This window comes from Scomber scombrus, chromosome 4, assembly GCF_963691925.1.
Source record: "Scomber scombrus chromosome 4, fScoSco1.1, whole genome shotgun sequence".
NCBI classification, from domain to species: Eukaryota; Metazoa; Chordata; class Actinopteri; order Scombriformes; family Scombridae; genus Scomber; species Scomber scombrus.
Genome location: NC_084973.1, coordinates 25,782,199 through 25,806,293, shown reverse-complemented (window position 1 = coordinate 25,806,293; position 24,095 = coordinate 25,782,199). Strand labels below are relative to the sequence as shown.

At 40.1% G+C, this 24,095-nt stretch overlaps 1 protein-coding gene across 3 annotated transcripts in view; it reads right to left on the bottom strand.

Annotated features, from left to right (window-relative positions):
• taok3a (TAO kinase 3a) overlaps positions 1 to 24,095 on the bottom strand; it is a 73,510-nt gene that overhangs the window by 11,863 nt on the left and 37,552 nt on the right. For all 3 annotated transcript variants that reach the window (XM_062416982.1, XM_062416981.1, XM_062416983.1), the window contains 11 exons: positions 21,207 to 21,278; positions 19,818 to 19,919; positions 19,461 to 19,506; positions 18,113 to 18,209; positions 17,503 to 17,616; positions 16,386 to 16,477; positions 16,058 to 16,151; positions 13,122 to 13,203; positions 8,812 to 8,979; positions 7,201 to 7,398; positions 5,154 to 5,282 (listed from right to left, as the gene is read on the bottom strand). In XM_062416982.1, coding sequence (XP_062272966.1) covers positions 5,154 to 5,282; positions 7,201 to 7,398; positions 8,812 to 8,979; positions 13,122 to 13,203; positions 16,058 to 16,151; positions 16,386 to 16,477; positions 17,503 to 17,616; positions 18,113 to 18,209; positions 19,461 to 19,506; positions 19,818 to 19,919; positions 21,207 to 21,278 — 1,194 coding nt within the window. The remainder of the gene's footprint in view (positions 1 to 5,153; positions 5,283 to 7,200; positions 7,399 to 8,811; positions 8,980 to 13,121; positions 13,204 to 16,057; positions 16,152 to 16,385; positions 16,478 to 17,502; positions 17,617 to 18,112; positions 18,210 to 19,460; positions 19,507 to 19,817; positions 19,920 to 21,206; positions 21,279 to 24,095) is intronic.

Below are 24,095 nucleotides of genomic sequence, written 5' to 3'. Positions count from 1 at the left end.
CCCTCCCTCTCCCTTGGTTCGCGCCCTGGGCACGCAGCGGCAGAGGCAGGCGTGTGAACTGTGAATGAGGCAGGCCGACTCCGTGGGCCAACAAGAGCACAGAGCAACTCTTTAGTTGGGCTAACGCTAAGCGGCGGACAGCAGGTGGGTCACATGAATACCTCATTGAGAAAGAGTGAGAGAAGTTGGTGGTGGGGGGGGGGGTTAAAGAGGAGCAGGCAGAGAGATGGGGATGGGGAGGGAAGTGGGGGGTGATTGCAAAGGAGAAACAGCAGATGGAGAGTGACTGGGAGAGAGTTAGATGGGAAAAGAAAAAATTGAAATAATGAGAAGTTAAATAATAGCATCTAAGGAAGGGGGTTGGCGAGAAAATAAGTGGAGGTTGAGCTCGCCTCCTCTCTTAATCTGTGCTGAATCAATACCCCTACTGTAAGAGCGGCTCTCAATCCTAGTCACTTGTTTCGCTGCCACCCTGCATGCTGCCACAAAGGGCCAAGTCACGTCATGTGACGGCCTCTTTCACACAGGGCTCAGGGACTGGAAAGGGGATCATATTCAGGGGGAGGAGGGGCGGCATGCAGGGGAAAGGTGAATGTTCCAGTGAGATCAGAAGGAATTGAGCAGCTGAATGTGTTATTTTGATTTATTTGCCTCTATTTATTTATTTTTTTGTAGGTGATCCAAGATTTTTTATTGCAATACATAAATAACTTGATGTGTTAATATAGCAGGATATCTGGTTGACATAAGTGTATTTGAACAATAACACATTTTCTTCTTGCATTTTTCTTTGTATTAAAAGTAATTTCACTAGTCCACCTACACACTCACACTCACACACACACACACACACACACACACACACACACACACACACACACACACACACACACACACACACACACACACACACACACACACACAGACAGACAGACGTTTCATGCTCTGCTTCTCTCAGTGTTTGTTCACCAGGTGTCCAGTGTCAATGCTCTCTCTCTCTCTCTCTCTCTCTCTCTCGCTCTCTCTCTCTCTCTCTATTTGCGTGGCACTGTGTATTACTCTATGCACCTGCAACCTTGAGGCACTTGTGTCAGGGGGGAACATTGAACTTCTCCCCTTTGATTTATTGTGGCTTGGTTTGTACCTCATTTGTATGTCACCTTGGACAAATGCTCAATATTTAATTATCAATATTTAAACACACGTTATTCAACACTTTTTCTTATTTTCCAATGAGACAAAGCAAATAATAATAATATGTGAATGTGCAAAGGCAATGCATGTATTCAGTTCCTTTCTCAATTTTGCTGATGATTTGAGTAAAAACTTTTAAATAGGGCAGTTCAAGGTTGTTTTCCTGTCAGTATTCAGTGTTACAAAGAAGCTATTCAATTTATCAAAAAAATGGAAGATGCTCTAAGAAACATTATTAATGTCAAAAGATGAAATAACCCAAAAAAATAAAAATACAAAAAAATGTTACAAGTGAGCAGCTCTTTTTTCCCCGCACTGCCAATATTTCACTTTATTTTTCCAGGATAAGTGAAGCGTATCCTATCACCAAAAGCACTCGCAACACGGTTGTCTGCTCCCCTTATTGCATTCAGGAAGGTACAACAGGTCAAGCACAAATAGTCTCTCTGTCAGGTAAAAGGATAAGAGAAATAGGACACAGCTTTTCTTGGAGAGGCAAATATTGCTACAGACGTATAGTAACATGTGGTGAAGTCATTTGGTCAAACAGAGGAAGCGGCAGCCCTCTCTGGGCCTGTGTTTATTGTCGTTTTCCTGTAGATGTACAGAGGTAGAGGAGCTCTGCCCTCAAATGAATGCAAACCCACAAGGAGGTGCATCTGGTTTCATTCTAATCTGTGACTTAAGTCTTTTAATTCTTTTCTGCATGTGTGTATCAACAAGCTTTAACGGTCTTAAACAAACTCGACGTCAGCAGCTGTGCGCTGATACATTTACAGGCTCTCAGGTTACAACCTGTAACCGAGAGTAGAAGACGAGTCGAGCTGGAGATGAGGTGAAATATTTTACAACCATGTCGTCTCACACACACACCTCCTTCTGTTTCGCTCCGTTACTTCATTTGATCTATACCAACCTCTGCCCTCCCTCTCACTCGCTACTTGTGTCTAACATTAGTTCTCCTTCTGCCTTTCCATTCATCTGTTTGCTGTTTCCCTCCCTCCTCGTCCTTTCAACTTTCCTTCCATTTCTCTCGATAATTTTTCTAGATCATCTTCTCCTTTCCCTTTAATTCCTTGTCTTCTCTCTCTCCCTCTCTACACATTATCCCACCATTACATCAAAATGGACTCTACGCTCCATGTCATCTCTGGATGATGGAGCCCATCACCCTCTTTTCTCCTTCTCCCCACCTCTTCCTTCTTTGTCAGTCCAGATTACAATCTGCTCTTCTGTCTCACCTCTGTTTGTTTATCTGTCCTTCTCTCTATCTGTCCTTCTTATCCCCCTGATATCTGCCGCCTGTGTCCTCCACCAAGTCTTCACCTTCTCCTGCTGACATGCTTGTTCTGTTCATTCACCCTTTACTCTTCTTCTTTTAATCCATCAACCTGATGTCCCCCTTTCCTCTTTTGGAAAAATTAGAAAATTCTATTTGACATAAATATCACCTTGAGGTATTTGGATACTTCTGTTTTTAAGAATGCAACTTATTACTTGTGGTATTTTTATTATTATTAATCCCCCCTCCTTTGTCCCCTCTTCTTCTACTTCTTCTTCTTATGTTCTCTCTTTTCCTGTTCTCCATCTTCCTCTTTTTCTCTCTCTTGCTCTCTCTCTTCTCTGGCGATCCATCACCCCTCACCATCTGGAACCCCTATTCATCTCTCTCCCTCTCGCTTTGTCTACCTGCTGATTCCAGTCTCAGCGAGTCGAGGCCAATCTGAGGACGTCTGCGCTCGGCAGAAAAAGATGATGTCATTTCTTTCAGCGCTAGCAGGCAGGACTAGCGCTATCACGGCAGAGAGATGCTGTGGTTTACACGATGCCGCCTCTGTTCAAGGCACGCAGCATCAGTTACACAGAGCTGCAGTGCTGACACAGTGTGTCGCACCTCTGCTGCTTAAATCTGAAATATTATAGTCTGACGTTAAACCACAGAATTTTTACAACTCTGCAGCGTGCTTACAACATTTCTTTGGTGTTACAGTGATCCTTTAACAGATGAATGATAGGAAAATAAATAAATTAAGTTAGGGAGAGGAGAAATTAACCTTATTTATTTTTAAAGTTAGATTTATGTGAGCGTAAGATACAGGAGACAGTTCCCCTGTCTTCATTACATAAGAGCAAATCTCCTTTTATTACAGAAAAACCTGAGGTGGGCTTATCGTCACCGCACTCTGTCAGCTAGAGTAGTGAACACCAGGCTTACTATCTGTCATAATAAAGAAGCTTGGTGTAGCTTGCTTATTTTAAATTGGTAAAGAAAGATAAGAAAGTTTATTGGAGTGTGGCAGGTATGGTAAGCTACATGGACCTCGCTAATATGGGGGACCACTGCTTGTTCTACCTGGTTTAGTGGCCTTTAGCAGCCAGTACTATCAGCTTGGTCAGCTAGCAGTGGCGTGCTAGTTGTATGTTCACAGCCATCATGCTCTCTGAAAGCCTGCTCTGTGGTGAAGAGTGAACACAGTCTGTCCATACATCCAAAGAGACACTGACAGTCAGGAGAAAAACAGGCACTCACTGAGTAAATCTAGAAGGATAATCTCAATAATGTGTGCCATTTTTGGAGTAGGGTCTTCTAAGGATACCGCTGATAGAAGGTTCCCCACAGCGAGACATCAAAGTGAATATTTGAAAGAGAACTGACAGCATGCCATCAATGTTTGGTCAGGTGTCCACAGAAGGAAAAGTATGATATTAGTCAAGAAATATAAGGTTGAGCACAACAGATGTTTAAGGATGTCTCAGTCTGGAAATGGTGAGCCTCCTTCTTATTGGCATGTTTCTAACCACCAACCTGCAAAATGTAATGGTGTACTCTGGAGCTGGACTCAATCTTACCGCTTTTATCGATGTCTCTGAGACTGCAAGACATGAGTGACTTACAACCGTAAGATTGAAATAAAAATGTCCCAAAGAAATCGAAAAAAAAGAGTAGCGAGTGAATACAAGCAAAGGAGATCTACACACATGCTGGACTTATCAGTGGTTCCTCTGCTCTGGTCAAGGACAGTATGAGGACGCACATCTTCCTTTATCATGCTCTCTGATGTCTGGTTTAAGACCTGACAGCAGGAGGAACTCTCAATTAAAACCAGTTGGTCATGGATGGGTAAATACACACACACGCACATATACACGCACGCACACACTCTCTCACACACACACACACACACACACACACACACACACACACACACACACACACAACACAACTACTTACTAGTTACTACAGCCCGTTTCCATGACAACAGACAGGGAGGGAGAGACAGAAAGAGAGATACATAGTGAGAGGAGGAGGAGGTGGAGGACAGGGAAAATTTCAACCCCCCTTCAACTCAAGATCATTGAGCCAGACCTGAGAGTGATGTATTTCAAGTGCGGGAGCGGGAGAAATGAAGGGGAGCATGAAGGGACGGACGGGGAGTAGTAATGTGAAGAATAGTTCAAGGGGGGAAAACAAAAAGGAGTGAGGTGAATGAGAGGAGAGACTGGAGGATCTGTAGCAAAGATGGGGCCGAAACTGGAGAGCAGGGACAAAGAGACAGAAAGAGGTAAAGACTGAACAATGGACAGATAGGAGGAAAAATGAGTAATACTTTTATAAAGAACTATTTTTGTTAAAGAGTAGAATTTGGTGGTAAAACACAAATGAGAGACATCGGAAATGAAAAAGGGACTCCACAAAGGGACAAAAGACCTGTTTTGACTGAAAAGTGTGCCAGTTTGTTCCAACATGGATCCACATCACATTATTTCAGTGTTCAACCTCCAAATTCACAGAGAGGTTTTAGCCGAGAGAAAAAGATGATAATGCCCTTTTATTAATTTTTTTATCAAGGTGAATGTTCCACAAATGTTTTATGATACTAAAACACTTACAGAAAAGTATGTTTTATGTTCTCAAGAAGTAAAAAAACAAGGAGGAAAAGAGCTTTATCGAAACTTACCAATGATGCTGATTTTATGGTGGCAAATCGGCCCTGGTTCTTGTAGTTTTGTGCCTGACTGCTCTTGTCGCAGGAGGCCAGCCTCGGCTCTGGCCTGTGTATCCCGTCGTCCCAGTTGTACTGATGGTCCTGTGAGGAAAAAAAGAGGAAACCAAAATGAGAAAAAGTCAAATATTTAGTCACAGTCATAACTTCTTTTGAGATAATACAAAAACAAATGTGTAAAAATGAAAGGGTGAAAACATCTGTGCTACACGGGCGACTCATACATTTTCATTCAAGAACTCAAAACTGTGCCAGCGCTTTAACTCTTCACTGATGTTTTGTGACTTTTTAAAACAACAAAATTCCCCATTGATTTTTTTTTACTGTATCACGTCTAAATATCAAAAGGAATCTGAAGAATTTATTAAAACTGTGTCAACTGTAACCTTGCAAACATGACGAAATGTCAGCACTCAAACCCCCCCCCCCCCCATAAAAGACATGAACATTTTCCAAGAGCATCGAGACCAAAAAGGTTGATTCATGTGAGGAGGGAAAACTTCATCAGCATCTGAAAACAATATGTGTCAGTTTAATTTGTTCTCAGCTCAGCCCCTGAACTTGAAACAACACATTGGCTGTCTATTCATTAAGTGACGTCCTTTATCATGAACTGTCAAGATACAAAGAGCACATGAAGAAAGAGAATGACAGACCAGTGACAGCCCAGCTCGTCACTGATTTTTTTAAAAGTCATATGAGATACTCAATGAGAACGGCGTGTGTGTGTGTGTGTGCGCATGCAGGATGTCAGTGCTGGAAAATGGTGGGTAAGTGTGTGCGCTGCTTGTCGACATGTGTACACAGCCTTCGTTCTCCAAGTGTGAACAGTGTCGGTGATGAACTTGAAGCGATCTGCCAAACAGTGAGGACTGTGTCGATGGTTTCCATGGTTTCAGGGGGGGGGGAGGGGATAACGCATACTCTTGAAAACAGCGAGAGAAACACAGGATGTTTGCACTGAGCCACGTGTTTTTTCCATTTCTAGAGTGTTCAGTTATTACTTTAAGACAGAAAGTGATTGTACTAGTAACTCAGAAAGAATGATGGGATTTATTGACTATACTTTTCATGATTTTATGTATTTTTACTAATATTACTAATACTAATACTAATAGTACTAATATTCTTGGAAACCAGCATACATGACATTTTGTTTCAAGTGTTTACTGCTTAGAGAGAACGGACCAAATCAAATAAGCAGACAGTTATTGAGAAAGTTAAAGCTGTCTTTATACTGGTTGTTTACTTGTTTGTCTATCTCTATATGAGCAGGGAATCTCAAAAACACAAATGTACACAAATGGAATTAGGTGGTTTAAGACCTTTGGAGAATAAACAACTGATTAAAACCTTTGTTGTGATCTGGATTATATACTTTTCCTCTTGTTTTCTTAATTATACAACACTAATCCTATGGTGTGGAAATCAGTTTAAATGAAATTAAGTCAGAGCAGTGTAGCCAAACCAGGTGTTCATGTACTTCTGTGCATGTGGAAACATTGTGGAGTACCGTAGGTTAGATAATATGGGGAAAAAGTTTTAGTTTAGTTTATTTTGGTCATTTTACATGTATGCAACTAAAATACATGTGTAAATAAATAAAGTAAATAATCATATATCCTTGTTTTCTTCATCTTCCTTACAAAACAGTGGCCAACAAAAACAAATTGATATTGTGTAGTATAGAAAACACAAATACACAAATATTCACATATATGTGTTAGGAATAGGAAAATAACGCATAAAAGTATATCGTTAAAAACTATTCAAATGATCATATTTGGATACGATGGGTGGTGTAGATAGGATGGAGGTATTTGAGCTATCTGACAAGGCTGTGGGGGAACATCAGACAAACATGTGGAGACTCACTGAATAGCTGTTTGCACTGCTCTCCAGTTCGGTTTTAAAAAGGTTTGACTAGTGTGTTGATACATTTAATGTGTCATTCACCTCCCACCTCCTCCTCGACCCTCCCACCTTCACCCCTGACCTTTACCTTCTTTGTGTGCGGGGAGGAGTCCAGGGTGCTGCTGTAGTCCTGGGGGTGCATCATGGTCATGTCGGAGCAGCTGTCGTCCAGCACCTCCTGCATGCTGTTCACGCTGCTGCTCTGGCTGCCCGTGCTGACCGAGGTGCTGGGTATGGAGTGGTTGCTGCCCAGGCTGTTCATCTTACAGCTGGCTGCCTCGCTGTCCTGCAAGCCAACATCCACAAAGACATTCATAAACACACACGCTTACACAAATGAACCCTCAACAGCCAACTGCAATCACACACAGATGTGAATATACACACACATGTAGATTACCGACGACCTTCACCCCAGTATACACCGACCTCTCCAAATTGTATCATTAAACGAAGTCACCTCAACGCAAGGGAAAATAATGAATGACCTCAATGTTTCATTACAGTCAAAGTCATGCTAAATTGCCTATTAACCTCTAATTGTTCGGATGTGTTATGCGAGTGTGTTTGTGTCATTCACCTGCTTATGTCAATGCACATCTGTCTGTCTAGCGGGCTTCTGATTAAAAGTCCACTTAAGTGTGTGTGTGTGTGTGTACTGTACGTGATAAAGATGAAGGGAACCAAACGGCGCAGCTTTTCGGATGTACTCTAACAGATAATTCTGTTACATCTGCGCTAACAGAATGTATCACGGTGGTAAGATCAGTCTTTCCACATGCTGTATATCTTCCACTGTCACCAGAAAACTAGATTTGGGACTGCAGGTTTTCTCAGTAAAGCCTTCAGCGGTGTCTTGTTACAGTGAGGTCTGGTGCTCTGAATTGCGTCACGTGGTGTAGGATGTCACTGTGTGTTGCTGCTGGCTGTCCCGTGCCGGTTCTTCAGGCACAGGTCGACTAAGGGACGTTTCATCTCAATGTCAGGCTACCGAGGCTGCAGGAGGAACGCTCCTGTGTGTTGTGATGTCGAATTGGTGGAGAAGACAGCGACTCTTTCTGTCAAATCTTATTAGAATTGAAAAAGAAGTAGTCAATTTGGGGAGGGGAGGGCACCTCCGATTAAAGTTTCTGTATCTAGTACCTCCCTCTTTGAAGTGCCTTCCTGGGAGTTTCTACAACATCACTAAAAACTACCTGGCTGGTCCCTATCATCACCCTCCCCCGAGCTGTGAATCTGAGTTCATCTCCTGCATGTTGACTCAGAAGTGAAAAACTCCCTCATGCAAGTGTAACACAACTGCTAAACTGCAAAAAAAAACAAAAAAAACATCATTGATACACTGTAGTATGCAGCCTGTGCCCGCTCGAGTGCGTTTTAGCTGACTACCTGGTTATTGTTTGCTCCTATTTTTTTATCACCAAACGTCTCAGATGGCTCCATTATAGTTTCTGCTGCTGTTGCCTAAGATTATGCTGTGTTTTTGTAATGTGTCAGCATTGTTCACTTGGCTGTAATATTAAAGTTATAATAAACAAAAACCTACAAAATGACAACAGACTTCTCTTTGAAGTGAAGTTTTGATGACTGTAACCAGAGATTAAATGGAGCTCAGTTAGTTGCATGGCTTTAACTGTTTGTTCTCCACCTGCTATCAGACATGATAAACCCCATAATTCCCTCTCCCTCTTCCTCCCACCTCCTCCTCCTCCTGGCTCTCTCCCATGGGCCCGTTGACTTTCTCCTGGTAGAGGATCTTCTTCATCTTGCGGTACTGCAGATTGTCCAGCTCACGCACCGCATCCTTGGTCCTCTGGATGAGGTCGATGAGAATGCGCGGCGACCGTTCCCGACGCACAAAATCATGCTGGAGAGAGAAAGAGGGGCAGAGGTCAGAGGTTATTTCAGGGTTCAATTACTTAATTTGTTATACAGTAATCTAATGCTATTAAAGTTACTGTTTTAACTTGGGCCTGCATATAATACAATTTATTGGCATTACATGGTTCATTTCAGATAATACTTGTGATTATTTTCAAAATAGCTGAACAGGTACAGGAACATTAGGAAATCAACTCTGTATGTTACAATTGTTTTAATGTTTCCCCAAGTTTCAACATGAACAGATCTTTTACATGCTACATCTTGCACTTCAAATTGAAATTTTAAACACAAAATATGAATAATAATTAATATTAATGAGTAGAGAAAAGGAATAAGGGAAAGTAAGTTCCAAAAAAAGTATGAAATGTATGGGATTGATGTTTGAAATCTTAATGATATAAAATGATTCACTTTTCATTAAATGTGCATCTTTTACCATGTTTTTAATAAAATCTTCCAATTACTTACAGGTTTTACTCATTGTTCTTAAATATCTGGTGAATGTCTAAACGTGTATTGCTGTCAGTGTCTTTCATTCATAGTATTATTTCAAAGAGCACAGAAGTATCACTAGAGGGCGCCTGTAGGTTGTTCAGCACATCCTGGGAGTCCCGGCACTCTACATCCTCTAGTACACTGAGCACATGGGACCTATGCAGGATTGTCCATAAAATTGATTATTATAAATACTGCTAATCCTTTTCATACCAGTAAATAACGTCTTAACTGTATTTGCCTCGGTAGTGAGCTGCTGACAGCTCACATGAAATGATATCAAGAAACACAAACGTCGAGGAATGTTCTGATGATGGATAGAGAGGATTTAGATTTGTTTGTTTTATCTAAAAGATCAACAAACACAAATCTGTCTTGAAAGAAAAATGTAATTCAGGGAGATATCTTAATTTAATAAGGAAATCTGTGGGAGAAAAGCTAGATGGGATCATATACGTGACATTTCAGGCCAAAATTCAAACTAAAGAAAATGTCCATATACTGTAAAGCATGTAGGCAAGTTCCTACAGCGTTATTGTTATATAAAGAATGGAGAGTATCTATAAATACACTTCAGTACTGTTTTATTTTATGTGGAAAAAACACTCAAAAACATTGTTTGGTGAAATTTTAGATCACTGTTAAGCCATGATGAGTCTTTACCATAAGGATCTGAACTTTCTGTAATTTTGTGGAACTCAGTGTGGTGGAGGTAGAGGCTTTATACATGTGTGTAATTATTTATTTTGTGTTACATAACTGGCAGGTCACAGTGGGTGGGTGGGTCTGGTGGGTTGGGGGGGTGAGAATGGGGCTTGAGGGTCTCCATGTGGCTGCTTTTGTCTTTTTTAACTTCGCTGACATTAAGATGAAAATAGAAACAAAACAAAAATACAAGGTCCTCTCTCCCCAGCTCTTTCGCCCACGTCCCCCCACACACACATATTCACACCTCTTAGTCACTCTCATTCATAAAATATTGTGTGCTTAAATGGCTGAAATGTATGAAACCTCAGAGTACTGAACTAAAATATATATATATACTGTGTAAAAAATTTAAAATGCATATTTTAGGTCTATTTCAGGCTCTCTCCCTCTCCCTCTCTCTCTGTACACTTTCCTCTCCATGTGACAGATGCTGGTGTAATGGGTTAGTCAGGACACTGGGGAATGACATCACACTCTGAAAATAGAGATGAGAGTGATTTGTCCCGTTTTCTGATGGACCTAAACCACAGTGTGGGTGGTTGCCCACCCCCGTCCCATCGACCAGTGAGAAGTTATCTTAAGGATTTCTGCTCATTATAAAAGGTCAGTGTTAAGAAGAAGTGACAACATTTTTAGAGCATCTTCAGTCCCTTCCCTGCATCTATAGCATCACTAGGAACAGTACTGATCCACACTCAAAGGTGTACTCAGTTACACATCACAGATTGATGATATCTAACACATTTGATGAAATATTATTAACTTTTAGGTGAAGCCATTGCTTTTAGTCCGTCTCGTCTACGTCTACTGCAATTACAGTTGCCGTTGTGTTGTCCTACGTTTCCCAGAATAACTCGACAATCCCTGGAGAACAAGCCTATCTATGATCGCTGAAGTCATTTCTTAAGGAAAAAGTGGCAAACATTCACTGGTTTCAGCTTCTCAGATGTTGCGGCTTCTCTGTATATCCATGTAAATTGCACATTTTTGGATAAAGTACGGTTGGTCAGACAAACCCAGCAATTTGAAAAAGTCTTCCTGTACTTTGGGAAGTTGTGATGGACTTTTTTCCCCCTCTGTATTTTCTAACATTTTGTAAGCTACACAACCAATCAACTGAATAATCTATAATGATGATATGTAATTGCAGCCCTACTTGATTACTAGTCAATATGTTTTGTTGTGCTTGCATTGCATTATGATTACACATTGTAATGTAGGAGACATTAATATCGCTGTCACTTCTCTGCTGCTTTTATATAATGTTAAAAACATAACCTTCCATAGTCATACAGGCCGAGTTTAGGTAACTGACTGTCTGCACTTAAACGCCATTGAGGTTGCAGTGGGAATATCTACAGTTTTTATGAGATTAGGAAAATTCATCCATGCCAAAGAACACCCAGCGCTATTTTTAACTTTTCAAGAGAGTTTATTTTCTTTTAAATGGTGAATATTTATGGGAGGAGATCACTGGGTTGTTATTATTTCATTATTAATATTATGACTATAATTCTGAATGAGGTACACAAGGAGAGTGTGCGCCCACAGATTAGTGACCTGATTCCCCTTTTAAAAGAGATTGGAGGGGTATGTGTGTATGTATGTGTGTGCACTGAAAGGAAGAGTGGTTTTGTGTGTCTGTCTGAGAAGAGAAAGTGGGGTATTAATCATAAGCTAACCCCCCCCCCCCCCCCCCCCACACACACACACACACACACACACCCTTCACTATAAAGCAGCCCCTTGGACACTGATCCAAAATCTGTTTGGTACTTATCCCTCTTTAATGGTTTTTTCGGCCAGGATTTGGGTCAGGGGTGATGGGAAGAGAGAACTCCAGTCTTAACGACGATCCTATCCAGACGACAATTCAGAGTCCCTTATTTAACCACTATCTAACCCGACACCTTCCCTTCCCTCTCTCCCTAAGGTGAGGCAGGTGTGAAAGCTCCTGCTCGAGCTCCCGCGCTGTTGAGCCTGATCACCAAGAACATAAAACTCTTAGTGACCAATAGGATTACCTGTTGGTCACACAAACAAAAAGATCAACTCCGCAATTACTGGGAAACACAATAACCATACATGGATTAATACCAATTTAGGAGTTTTTGGATGGTGCATGTGGGGTGTGTTGTTTTTTGGCAGGATGGTTAAAAGAATGTCATCATAAAGGCTGATATGCACCTATTTAAATTTTTCTTTTGCCAATAAACAGGCATATGACTATGTGACAGGAAGAGGAGGAAGGGTGACATTCGACAACTTTATCAAAATTTTGAGGTTAGAGCGCTTAGAAGGTTGACTTTGGAAATAACGTCTTGAAAAGTTCCACTTACTTTTTTTTCTCCAAAGCTTTGGGAAAAAAACAAGTAAGTGGACCGTGTGATAATATTTTTCTTTTTGGTCAATCGAAATTGTCTAAATGTCTAAATTATCTAAATGTTTTTATAAAAGGAAGGGCATTTTCTAATCTGTGAAGAATAACATTACAAGGAAATTCCTGAATGCTTCCAATTTTGCACATTTTCTGGCATGAATAAAAAAAACAAAAGTAAAGAAACTGAATAACTGCACATATAATGAGCAGCATCAGCATTTATAACTCATAACAGTTGGACTCTAATCAAATCGGCACACACACACATACTACGTAGGCTTTATGGAGCCCTTAAGGACTATGGGTATGAGGCACAGTACAGGAAGCACAGTTACAACAAAGAGGGGAGAAAAAAAAAGAGAGAAAGAATAAGCAATTCTCAGCGGGGTGCTTGATTCCTGTGCTTGAAGAAGGCACTGTGTATATGCAAGCGTATTAGGGAGATGTGGGTGGGTGGGAGTGACTCATCCACATGGCTTAGGGACTGCCTGAGACAGGAAGTGAGGTCACAGCTGGAGGGATTACAGAGGAAGACCACTCACTCTTAGCAGCTCCCCCGACGAGGGTCTGTCCTGAGGAATTTTCAGTAGGCAGTAGTCAACAAAGCTCCGGAAAGGGTCAGACCTGGATAAAGAGGACAGTGAGATAGAGGTCAACGATTCCTCTTTTTTTTTTTTCCGGTCACAAATCACAGAGTAACGTGAGCAGAAATAGCCGCCACAATCTAATAACTGTCTGCCCTCAGAGCCACACCGACTGTACTTACTGTCGATGAATGTTTAACGTGATGAGTAATCTCTTTATCTGTTGCTGTGTTTATCATATCAATAAATTAAACCACTGCAATCCTATGTAATCTAGCCCACGTACATGAGCCATATATAGATTATGTAAATATGTGGAGCAATAAAAATATAGGCCACTGGAGCTGTGGAACACTGTGCTACTGACTGATCTAAAAATACATACATGATAACACAGTACATTATAACACTGTGTTTGGGTTACTGCCATGGGTCATCAAAACGAATTAGCCTATGATGGTGTTAAGGATTATTATAGTCAATATTCAAACACAGGGTTAATGTAGGGTCAGTGAGTGCAACATCCTAGCACCTATTCACCCTCCAAGCACCCACCTAACCTGAACATCTATATGTCCTCTGTAATTAGCCCAATTCCACGAGTGCACTTTTATGGTATGCCAGTATGTTACAGTACATTATGTGGCCTTGTGTATGTGTACCGAAGTAACACTATGGGGCTGATGTCTCTACTAGTCTCATCTGGCGGGATGCTGCTAACGCCTCAGGGGCCGCTGGAGCTCCTCCAAAAATACCACAGCCCTGTGCCGCCCCACACGATCATTCGCCTAGACATGATGCTTGAAACCAACGGTAATTTTTACAACAGTCGAAAAATAAAAAAATGTAAATAAAAAATTGCCCCTGCCTAAGGTTTCTAATAACTTGCTACTTTGTCAGAGTCTGTGATACATTACATCCTTTACGGTGTAAAAATGAACACAGTTATTCAACAGAGAACTTGGGCGGAAGACACAGGAAGGCCACCGATGCCTTCAGGCTGTTCTGAGGCAGGTAGAGAGGAACATTCAGTTACTTGCCTCGGCTGAGTAGAAGATACACATTCTTGCAACATTTTTTTTATTTAAAAAAAAAAAAGGAGCACAAAGCTGCACGACGCTACATGCTCAAGACCTCACACATGTTATTTAACATTTGATATTATATTAGAGATGGCATGAAAGACGTATACAAAGGTAAATTAGAGAGCGAATGTCAAACATAAGGTTAATATTTGATGAGCGTTGTTCCCCTGTGACAATCGAACCTTACACGCAACGTGTGGTAGAATGTGTGTTGCCTCATTAATTTTTTTGCTTCCACTTCATTTCTTCTGCATTTTATTTAAAAAAATAAAAATCAAATTACATTTAGATCATTTACCTTTCTATAAATTTGCACATGCTAAAAATGTCTCCTCTTTCCTGCTGTGCCCAAGTTTACCTGATTGGTAGCTAGTGCATGTGCGTATGAATACGTTATGAAATAACAAGCATGTAATACAGTGTCTGTATTTGTATGCAGGGGTTGCCATTTTTTAACAAGCAGCTTTATTGAGATTCAGATTATTAGTTTTTATTTTGAGGGTGGGAGCAGGGTTGCAGGTTTTGAGATATTGGTCTTTAATAGTTCTGCCTGCCAATCCAACACCAACACATCACATGAGCAGTTCATGAGAAGTATCATTATGGGCATTTCAATCTGTAGTAGTTTATCAAGTTTCTTGATTGACGTGAAAGCGCTTGAGAGGGTCTCATGCCAAAAGCGTTAAAAGTTGGCAAACCTGGTGTATGTTGAATAATTATGTGCTAGCTAATGTAAAGAAAATGTTAATATGCAATATTCAGTATGTAAACAACATATAGCTGATACTATATGTATAATTACTTTTATGTATAAATATTAACAGTTGCGCTATAGTTAGCACAAAGAATAAATTCATGTGATGTTATTCTACACAAAAACGACTACACAAACGAAAATGATGTTGTAAAAAAGTTTTGTTAACTATTCTATTAAAAGTTTAATTTATATAAAAGGTGTATACACAGACATACATGGACTCTGTGTCAGAGGTTAATAATAAGTGTTTTTTGCGGTGTGATGGTGCTGCACACAGAAAGCTAAAAGATGTTTAAAACCTGCTGGCCTAAATTAAATTGCTGAAAGTTTTTTTGATGTCTGGAAGGACAGTCTCTGGAGTATTTATTAGCATCTAGCATTGTAAGTTGTGAGGCTGAGAGCAGCATAAAGTAGGCAGACTGTTCCCCCTTATTATGTTTATAACATAGTCTGTGTACAAAAACACATCCTAGTTTGTACGGCAAACACAGAAAATAAAGTTTTCACTTCAGGGCAGAGCAATAAGCTTGAATCAATGTTAGAACTATTACAATGCTTTGTTTTGACCTTACACTGAAATCACCCAGTAGGAATAGTACGGGTATTTACACAGTATTTGTTTGGTAGAGGTTTCCCAGATTATTACATAAGAAACTTACAGTGTGACCCTGCACGAGGCCTGTCGCAGAGATCACAGGTCAAGCAGATTAACACATGGATGTCTTAACCTGACTGAGCCCTGATTTGACAGGGCTTCAATATACACAGTTTCACAGCTGACTGGAGTTATTGCATCAGCAGCTTTACAAGATTTTATTGAGTTTGATGAGGGACATTTTTCGCAAATAAGTAGCATTTTTGACATCTAGGTTATTTTGACCAATTATATTTTGATTTGTATTCTGCAAAGACTATACCTTTTAAATGGAGGGGTGTTATGAGCAACTTATTAATTCTTAAATACAAGCCTTTAAAATGTGTTGCAGCTCTTTATTCTCAGGTTGGGTGTTTAAAATGAATGGTAATATTTGGGAGGTATGTTTTCAACTCACCAGTCATTGGACTGCAGCGTAGGAGAGTCGTTCTGGGCGATGTGATATAAGGCACTCATGGCATTCATGTTGAACAGGGGAGGTTTACGCTCCGCTAAAACAAAGAAAGGACGGACAAAGATCATTAAGGAGGAGGGCAAAAGGGTAATGTTTTAGTGCTGAAGTTTCAATAGTAACAATATGATTCTCCTTGAATAAGAAAGAGTCACAGGACCAGATTTGATGTGTTTTTGGTCCTGTTTCTTTTATCATTTCTAATCAGCTTAGGACTGGTGAATGCATTGGCCTATAAATGCTTTCTTTTACCAACAGGTAGATTTGTCCTCACCCAGTTCAATACAGGTGATCCCCAAGGACCAGATGTCCACTTTCCCCTCGTACTGACCCTCGTCCATAGCTAGGATCACTTCTGGGGCCATCCTGAGGAAAGATGAGAGAGACGCGCATGCAAATGCACATACACACAGAGTTTATTAAGTATGGGGGAAAAAATCCATGAAAATGTTATAATCTGCTAAGCCTCTCAGAGCTTTTAAAGACTCTGGTATGCTGTGATAGCAGCTCAGTTTTTGAATGTGTGTGTGTGTGTGTTTCTGTAAATGTGTGACAAGTGTGTTTGTGTGAATTTAACATGATGAGTGAAACAAAGTTGTGTGCTGCTGGCTTTTGGTATTATGAGAGTTCATCACTGGTCCAGCTGTTTATGTGATAATTTTCTGTCACCATCAAAATGGCATGAAGGCTGTGAATGTTTGTATTGGAGGGTAAGTGAGCTGATGATTTCTATATGAGGGCAAACGACAGATAGTCGCTACTGTAACAAAATATAATAAACTGACTGTCAGATCATTCAAAGATGATGTAACATCGGTGGCTCCATCCAGCTGTTAAAGCGCTGCCTTTTTGTCATTCAGACAAAGGTGTTCATTATATATTAATCATATAATTCAGATATGACAGGACTATTAAAGACCACAAAGCTAGCGGGTGCACAAGAGGAAGCTGTGTCACCACTGGTATATTAAGAGGTAAATATATTTACAAAGACGAGAGGTGTCAGTTCTCTCAAAGCCTGCATCAGTGATTAAAAGAGTGAATTTAAATTTCATCTTTTATTAGTATTACTTGGCCCATCCTGGTAAAATTACTATTGTGACTTTCACATAAAAGTGACTCAGGCACTAATTCAGACATGATGAGACCAACATGTAAAGTGAATAGGAGGGCTCTAGAGTAAGACATGTCTGTGTGCCATCAAAAATGTTGTTCATTTACTAGATTGGCTTCAGGTGTAAAAAATCCAATATTACTGACATTATGATGCCAACAGAGAAACTAACAAAAAAGGTCCAGTTCATGTTCTCGGGAAATGCAGTCCAGTGTTCTCTAATGCGTTCTGACCTACCATATGTCTGTCTATGTGTTATGTTGTGGTGTGTACTGACCAGTAAGGTGTTCCCACAAAGGAGTTGGCAGGTGAGGCAATGGAGGCGGAGCCAAAGTCGGCCAGTTTGACCTGGCCTAGCTCAGTCAGCAGGATGTTACCAGCTTTCACATCTCTGGATGAGGAGGGGGAGACGAAGAGCGCAATCATACAGGCGTTACATCGAAACAACAAGAAAAAACAAGAAAAAGCACATCAGTTCTTCATGAAGGATCTAAGTTGTAAATGTCATATGTGACGCATGTTTGCAAGCTGGAGACTCGAGTGTCATTTTCTATTAGGTGTTGACAAATTTTGATTGATATCTGTGGTGTATTTACATCTCTTAAATTCAGCAATGCCATATGTGGTTAAACTGAAAACAGGCAAAAGCATTAATCTTGAGCCATTGTTGGATGGCTGTCAAATTTGTTGCCAGTGCTTGTTGTTACTAAGAAGAATGAAAAACATGCTGAGACATGACGTTTTACGGCCTAATTATTAAACGCTGCAATAAAGGGAGAACATGAGTGTCTCTCAACTCATAATCTTATGATGTTTTTTTTCCCCCCCTAAAGTTACAGCATGTTCCTGTTGGGAAATGTTTGGAGCAAGGAGACAAACTGACTCACCTGTGAATCATATTATGGGAATGTAGGTAAGCCAGTCCTAACAAGGCACCGTGGGTAATGGCAGCAATTTCAACCTCTTGGAGTGGTTTCTTATGAACTTTGGGAGACAGAGGTACAATGGAAATAAGAAGGAACCCTCTAAAGACTTGAATATAATAAACAGTTCCACACAAAAGGCCTACATAATAAATAAAGCTACTGCATATACAATAACTGTGCGGTTTGACTGATGAATGTTCTGGCATCAGTTTTAGTTTAAAAAAAACAAAAAAACAAATCTGTATAAATCTGTCCAGCTGACAAAGCAATAACAAAATACTTGGCAATGACATCTGCCATATGGATAACATGCTGCGATATGGGCTCCTATGCAGGCTCCCTGTGGAGTGCTGCAGGAACAGAGAGACGATGTGCCGAGGCAAAAGGTCACAACAGGACTATAACTGAGAAATTTCATAAAGTCTCTAAAACAGGCCAGGGCCAACTGTCATGAACGTGTATCTACGTCAGCGATGAGTACACACATAGGTGCTTAAAATAACACATTGGGCTCAAGTCAGGAATGCTATTGAGGATGAAAGGTTCATGAGGTTTAAGGCGGAAAAAGGACAAATCTTTAAAATGTAGTTAAGCTACAAACTTAATATAAATAGAGATGTGGTCTTCCATCTATAAATATATATATAATTATTGTGCATCGGTATCCTTCTTTTTGACACTGCTCCAGAGTCAAAATGCTCCAAGCATGTACTTTGTTTTGTGTTGAGGTTTATTTTAAGAGTTTACTCCTTCAGTAAGATTCACATGTGCAAACAATAAAAAATAAAATAAACCACAGCAAACAACCACAGAACATGAGGTTTGTTCCTTGTGTATAGTAAGTCTAGTCTAGTGAAAACCTTATGAAGAGAGGCCAACACAGGTCGAACCGTAATCTGGACTAATGTTCATATTCAGCTACTCAGAAGGTAGATTTAGGAAAGGATAAAGACAAGTCTGCTGCAGCTAACCAAACCTGGAGGCAGAAGCTAGCTGTGGATTTATGAGATGGGAATTATTTTCTGAACGCTGGCTCACTTGAAATAAAAGAGAGAGAACCATAAATAAAACTACTGAAAAGTTTCTTACGTCTATAAAACAACTGGTGTAATTGCAAATAAGTATGAATCAATGCTTACATACTAAATGTATTATGAAAAAGGCCTTGTATTTATTTATAACTGTTATCTTAAATACAAAGAGAAATGTATTGACCCTGATACATCTACATTACTTTAAAAAAAAATCGGTGTTATAATTGTTAATGTGTAAATATGGGTGCACATTAAACATTAACAAATATACTTACCCTCTAGTAAATCTGACGCGGAGCCCAGACAGTACTCCATCACCAGCTGAAACAGGATACAGTTACAGCTTAATAACAAATCATTCATATGATGTACAGTACCAGTCAAAAGTTTGGACACACTATGTTCCATCATAAAATAACCTAAACACAAACTTTCAGGTGAAGTTTGTGATAACTGAAGTTGTTCTTTACGACAAAAAACACAGTCAGGAAAAGACGACATGAAACACAGACAGAGAGGAAAAGGATCAGGCGGAGAAGATGAGAAGTGGACAAGATAAACTAACAATGTTGCAAGACTGAGACCAAGAGGGGAACTAGGACAAAAAGAGACGTGGAGAGGGATCCACTCACCCAGGCAGTGTTGTCTTTCAAGTAGCAGCCTTTGTATTCAATTGTGTTTGGGTGTCGCAGCTGTCCCAAAAACTTGACCTCCTTAATGATGTCCTGCCACTTCTGCCAAAAAAAATTCACAAGCGGTTACACACTCCACGTACAATCACAGTAACACTTCGGGTCTCTCTCAAAACAATAGTCAAAAGACAATAGTAGGACGTCCCCTTCAAACACTTTACATGTTACAATGTAATGAGGGACAAGAAACGCTTATCTGAACATAATATGAAGCTTCAGCAGTCTGAGTTAGTCAAATAAAGTGGATATCTGCCATGTTTACAGTCTTTTGAGTAAAAAATAATGTCATAATAGACAGTGTTTTGCTGTTCAGCCTCATATTAGCTTCAAATATATGTGAAAATGCTTTTTTTGCACAGAGGGAAAGAAGTGTATTTCTTCCCCCCCATCATTACATTGAAAGTGCATTATGAAGGGATGTCAGGAGGAATGATTACAGCAAGAAAAACAACTCACTGCTCATTTGGGCACCTGACTTTGAAAAACTGCGAACTTTTCCTTTAAGTGGATTTTGGTGTGACTTAAATTGCAATTATGCAACTGGCCTCACAGGTGTTACAGCTTTTATACACATTTTACCACTGCATGTAGGCAGACAGGAACACTTTTTTTTTATAGAACTGCACCAACATAAATGATTAACAGAGTAATAAAATATGAAACATTTCAAGCCAACTCACTGCTTACCAGAGGAGTTGATACAGCAACCAAAAAGCCCCGGATAGTTAGGAACAGCCTGACAATGTCATGCGAGAGGCCTCATATAAAACCCATCACTAACAAGTTTATAAAAAGAAGAAAGTTCACTAAACCACAGAGATGTGGGCTTGAGGTCAATTGTAGTGTAAGCTGTAATCACATAGGAAGCCTCCTAAAATATGCTTGTGCCTTCAGCCTCAACTTTTTCAGCGGTTTTGCTCGAGGGAGGAACATGTTCCTTTCAAACTTTGCATCTAGTGCTGAGTAATTAGTTTTCATTATTTTGACATTATCGTCTTCCTTTCTCTACAAATTAGACTTCTCGCTAGCTACTGGTAAACTTTTCAATAGTGAGAATGACGTAATTCGGCTTTTGTGTTTTGAGCTTTTAAACTGTTCTACATTTGTATCAAAGCATGAGAAGTAAATGTTATCCAGCCACGGCCTAACCAAACACCCACTTGACCTCGAGCTTTTTTTATGATATGGTTTAGAGACACAACCACCAAACTGTGGTGGTGCATTTTCAGTGGCACCATGATTTGGAGGACAAAGTTTGGCATGTGTATGTGCTCCTGTGTGTGTGTGTGTGTGTGTGTGTGTGTGTGTGTGTGTGTGTGTGTTTCTTACTTCGGTAGTCTGCTTGCCATTATAGGACATCTTTTTGATGGCCACCACCTCGTTGGAGTAGGAGTTACGAGCCTAAAGGAGAGAGATTGGAATCTTGTTAAAGTCTTGAAACCTTAAGATGAAAAACTTGGAGGACAGACAGCTTCCACAAACACATATAATCATTTCACAAGACATAACAGGACTTCTTCTGTCTGCTCCACTGACCATGATGCTTTACAAAAAGAATTTGTTATCGGGGAATTAGAAACTGGCACACATTGGTATAAAATAAAATTCTTGTTTGATACTCATTGTTTTACATGAAATTACTGTAGAAAGGTCCTGATTCCTATTAAGCAGGGCAATTAAGCATGGTTTTCAATTCAAAACATTCAAGCACACGCAGTATTGTGCTATATTTCAACACAGCACAGATTCTCCAAATTGAAAGGAACCATTGAGAGGCATACAGATGTAATAAATATACACTTTAATGTAACTGTATGCAGATATTAGTGTAAGTGTTTGTTAGTGTACTGTATCTGTCAGCAATTATAAAGTCTCCTATGAAGACGCATGTTATATTATTACAACAGTTTTTTACTATACTGTCATTCATCATTTATCTATAGCCTACAGGAGGACTAAAGTTCAACAAATATATTAACTAACACTTATATCAGTTTACAACTACACTCAAGTGTGTTATAAACCATTGATTAAATGTTTATATGCGGCTTGTAAATGTTAAGTTAAGGTTTTAAAATAAAGTGCAACCAACTAAGATAATGCCTTAAGGGCGAATCAGAGGCGATTCATATAAATCAATTGCATGCAAAACATTATAACGCATGCACAAAGCAATACATCTACAACAGAGTGATGCAGCCGTAACAGATTCCCTCATTTGAATTTAAACAAATTTCTGCCTGATCAAAGTACTAAGCAGTGTGATTAGGAAAAGCCTGCAGGTAAGCGCTGTGTGGTTATTCTGCAGCTACTGTAAGTGTTTGACTGGTCTGTGCATATCCACATGTCCATGTTAAAGCCTTGGTGTTAACCTCAGAGGCATTTGGCCTTTGGGACAGCTCCGCGGCGGCTCAGCGTAAGCCGTTATCTCGGCTTCATCCCACTTACAAATGAATGGGAATTTCATGTTGAGATTCAAATGGAATTACACCAACAGCAGGCATCACAGTATTCCCGTTTTACTTTTTTTCAGACTCATCTGATCTCTCATGATTGCCTGTCAATTCATGCATAATAGCCATTCCCTCTGGTGTAGTCTATGGATGGATTGAGAAAGGAGGAGAAAAATCATGTAACACTGAATTATTGAAATACATTCAGGCTAATTGTCATTGCAGAAGAAAAGAGGTGTATCAATAATTACAAGAGACTAATTCATTCAACATACACTACACTATGTGTGTTCAAAGCCTTGGGTGATGGGCCTACATATTCAGCATAGGGGAATTCCCCTTGTTCTGCTCTATAATGGAGTTTCTTAGTCTTCATATGCATTATCTATGAATGCACATACAACTGCATACATTTCTTTGACTGTGCATGCTATACAGTAATAATAACCTATACAATATACACACATTTACAGCAGTGGGAAGTGTATTTCTTGTTTCTCTCATGTATTTAACCTGCAGCTATCTTATTCAGTACTTATACAACAGACATTGACTTCTTAAACGTTACAATCAAATCAAAGTATTGCAAAACCGGAGCTCATTGCCTGAGGAGGTAAAGTTTGACATGCTTTTCATCTGCTTACATGTGCTTCTTTGGGGAGCTCAAAGCTTCCTCCCACAGTGGGTTGTATGCAAGGGCATCATTTCCACAGGAGACGGAGAGACAAGTCCACTTCACGAAATCTACCACCCGCATTTTCGCACTTTCATTTCGATTTTCTTGCTAAAATTTCTAAACGCTGTGACTGCCCGGCAGCTAAAATCCAGACGAGGAAAAAAAGCTCGGATAGCCAAATATGTTGAGATGCTCCATCGATGATTACAGTGTGTTCAAAAGCAATTAATCTAATGAGGAGCAGTGAGTGATTTGCAGGCTTTTTTTTTGCCCTGGGTATCGCCGACCAGGATACATGCAGACTGTCCTGTCTTCTGGGTGAAGGTATGCAGCATGAAATGACTGCAGACACTAGGAAGGCAAGTCGTTCTTCACCTCATCTGAATGCATTTCAGGTCAAAGAAATGGTTTACAACTGAACATCAATAGAGCACAGTGCAATGATGATGCAAATACAACAAAATCTATTATTGAGTATCAGGTTAATGAAATAAAGCAGCATTAATGCAAGATTTACATTACATTTGAATATTTTTCATTATGTTGTATGCTAGCAGATAAGCAATTTGAGTATTTTAAAACCAAATGCATGTCTTTGTCTAAACAATTTAAAAAAGCCTTGGAATACATTTACTAAAGCTGCTCTGGCTAGCAGCTAAAGCTAGCAGTGTACCACTTGTAATGTAGACAGCAAAAGTGTGTCAGTGAACACAGCGCTGGCATCAGGGCAGGATTTAGGCTCACGCTGGAGCCTGTTAGCCAGGCAGACATGGGCACCACGGCTACTAGTGATGTATTGGGACTGTGCGTGTGTGTGTGTGTTTGTTTTTGTGTGTGTGTGTGTGTAAATGACATGGGACAGAAGGGGATAGAAAAGCCCGGCCAGCCAAGAAAATCCTGCCCCACTATCGTCAATTTCTCTGTTTTTTCCATACCAAGAGAACAGCTGTCTTAGGAGGGACGAAGGAGGCTTATCACCCCCCAAGCCCTGCATCTGGAAAGACGAGGAGAGAGGAAGATGTGGCATGTTTCCCCCCCCCCCCCCCTTACCCTCTCACCACCACCCCTCCACACGCAGCTTTAGAATCA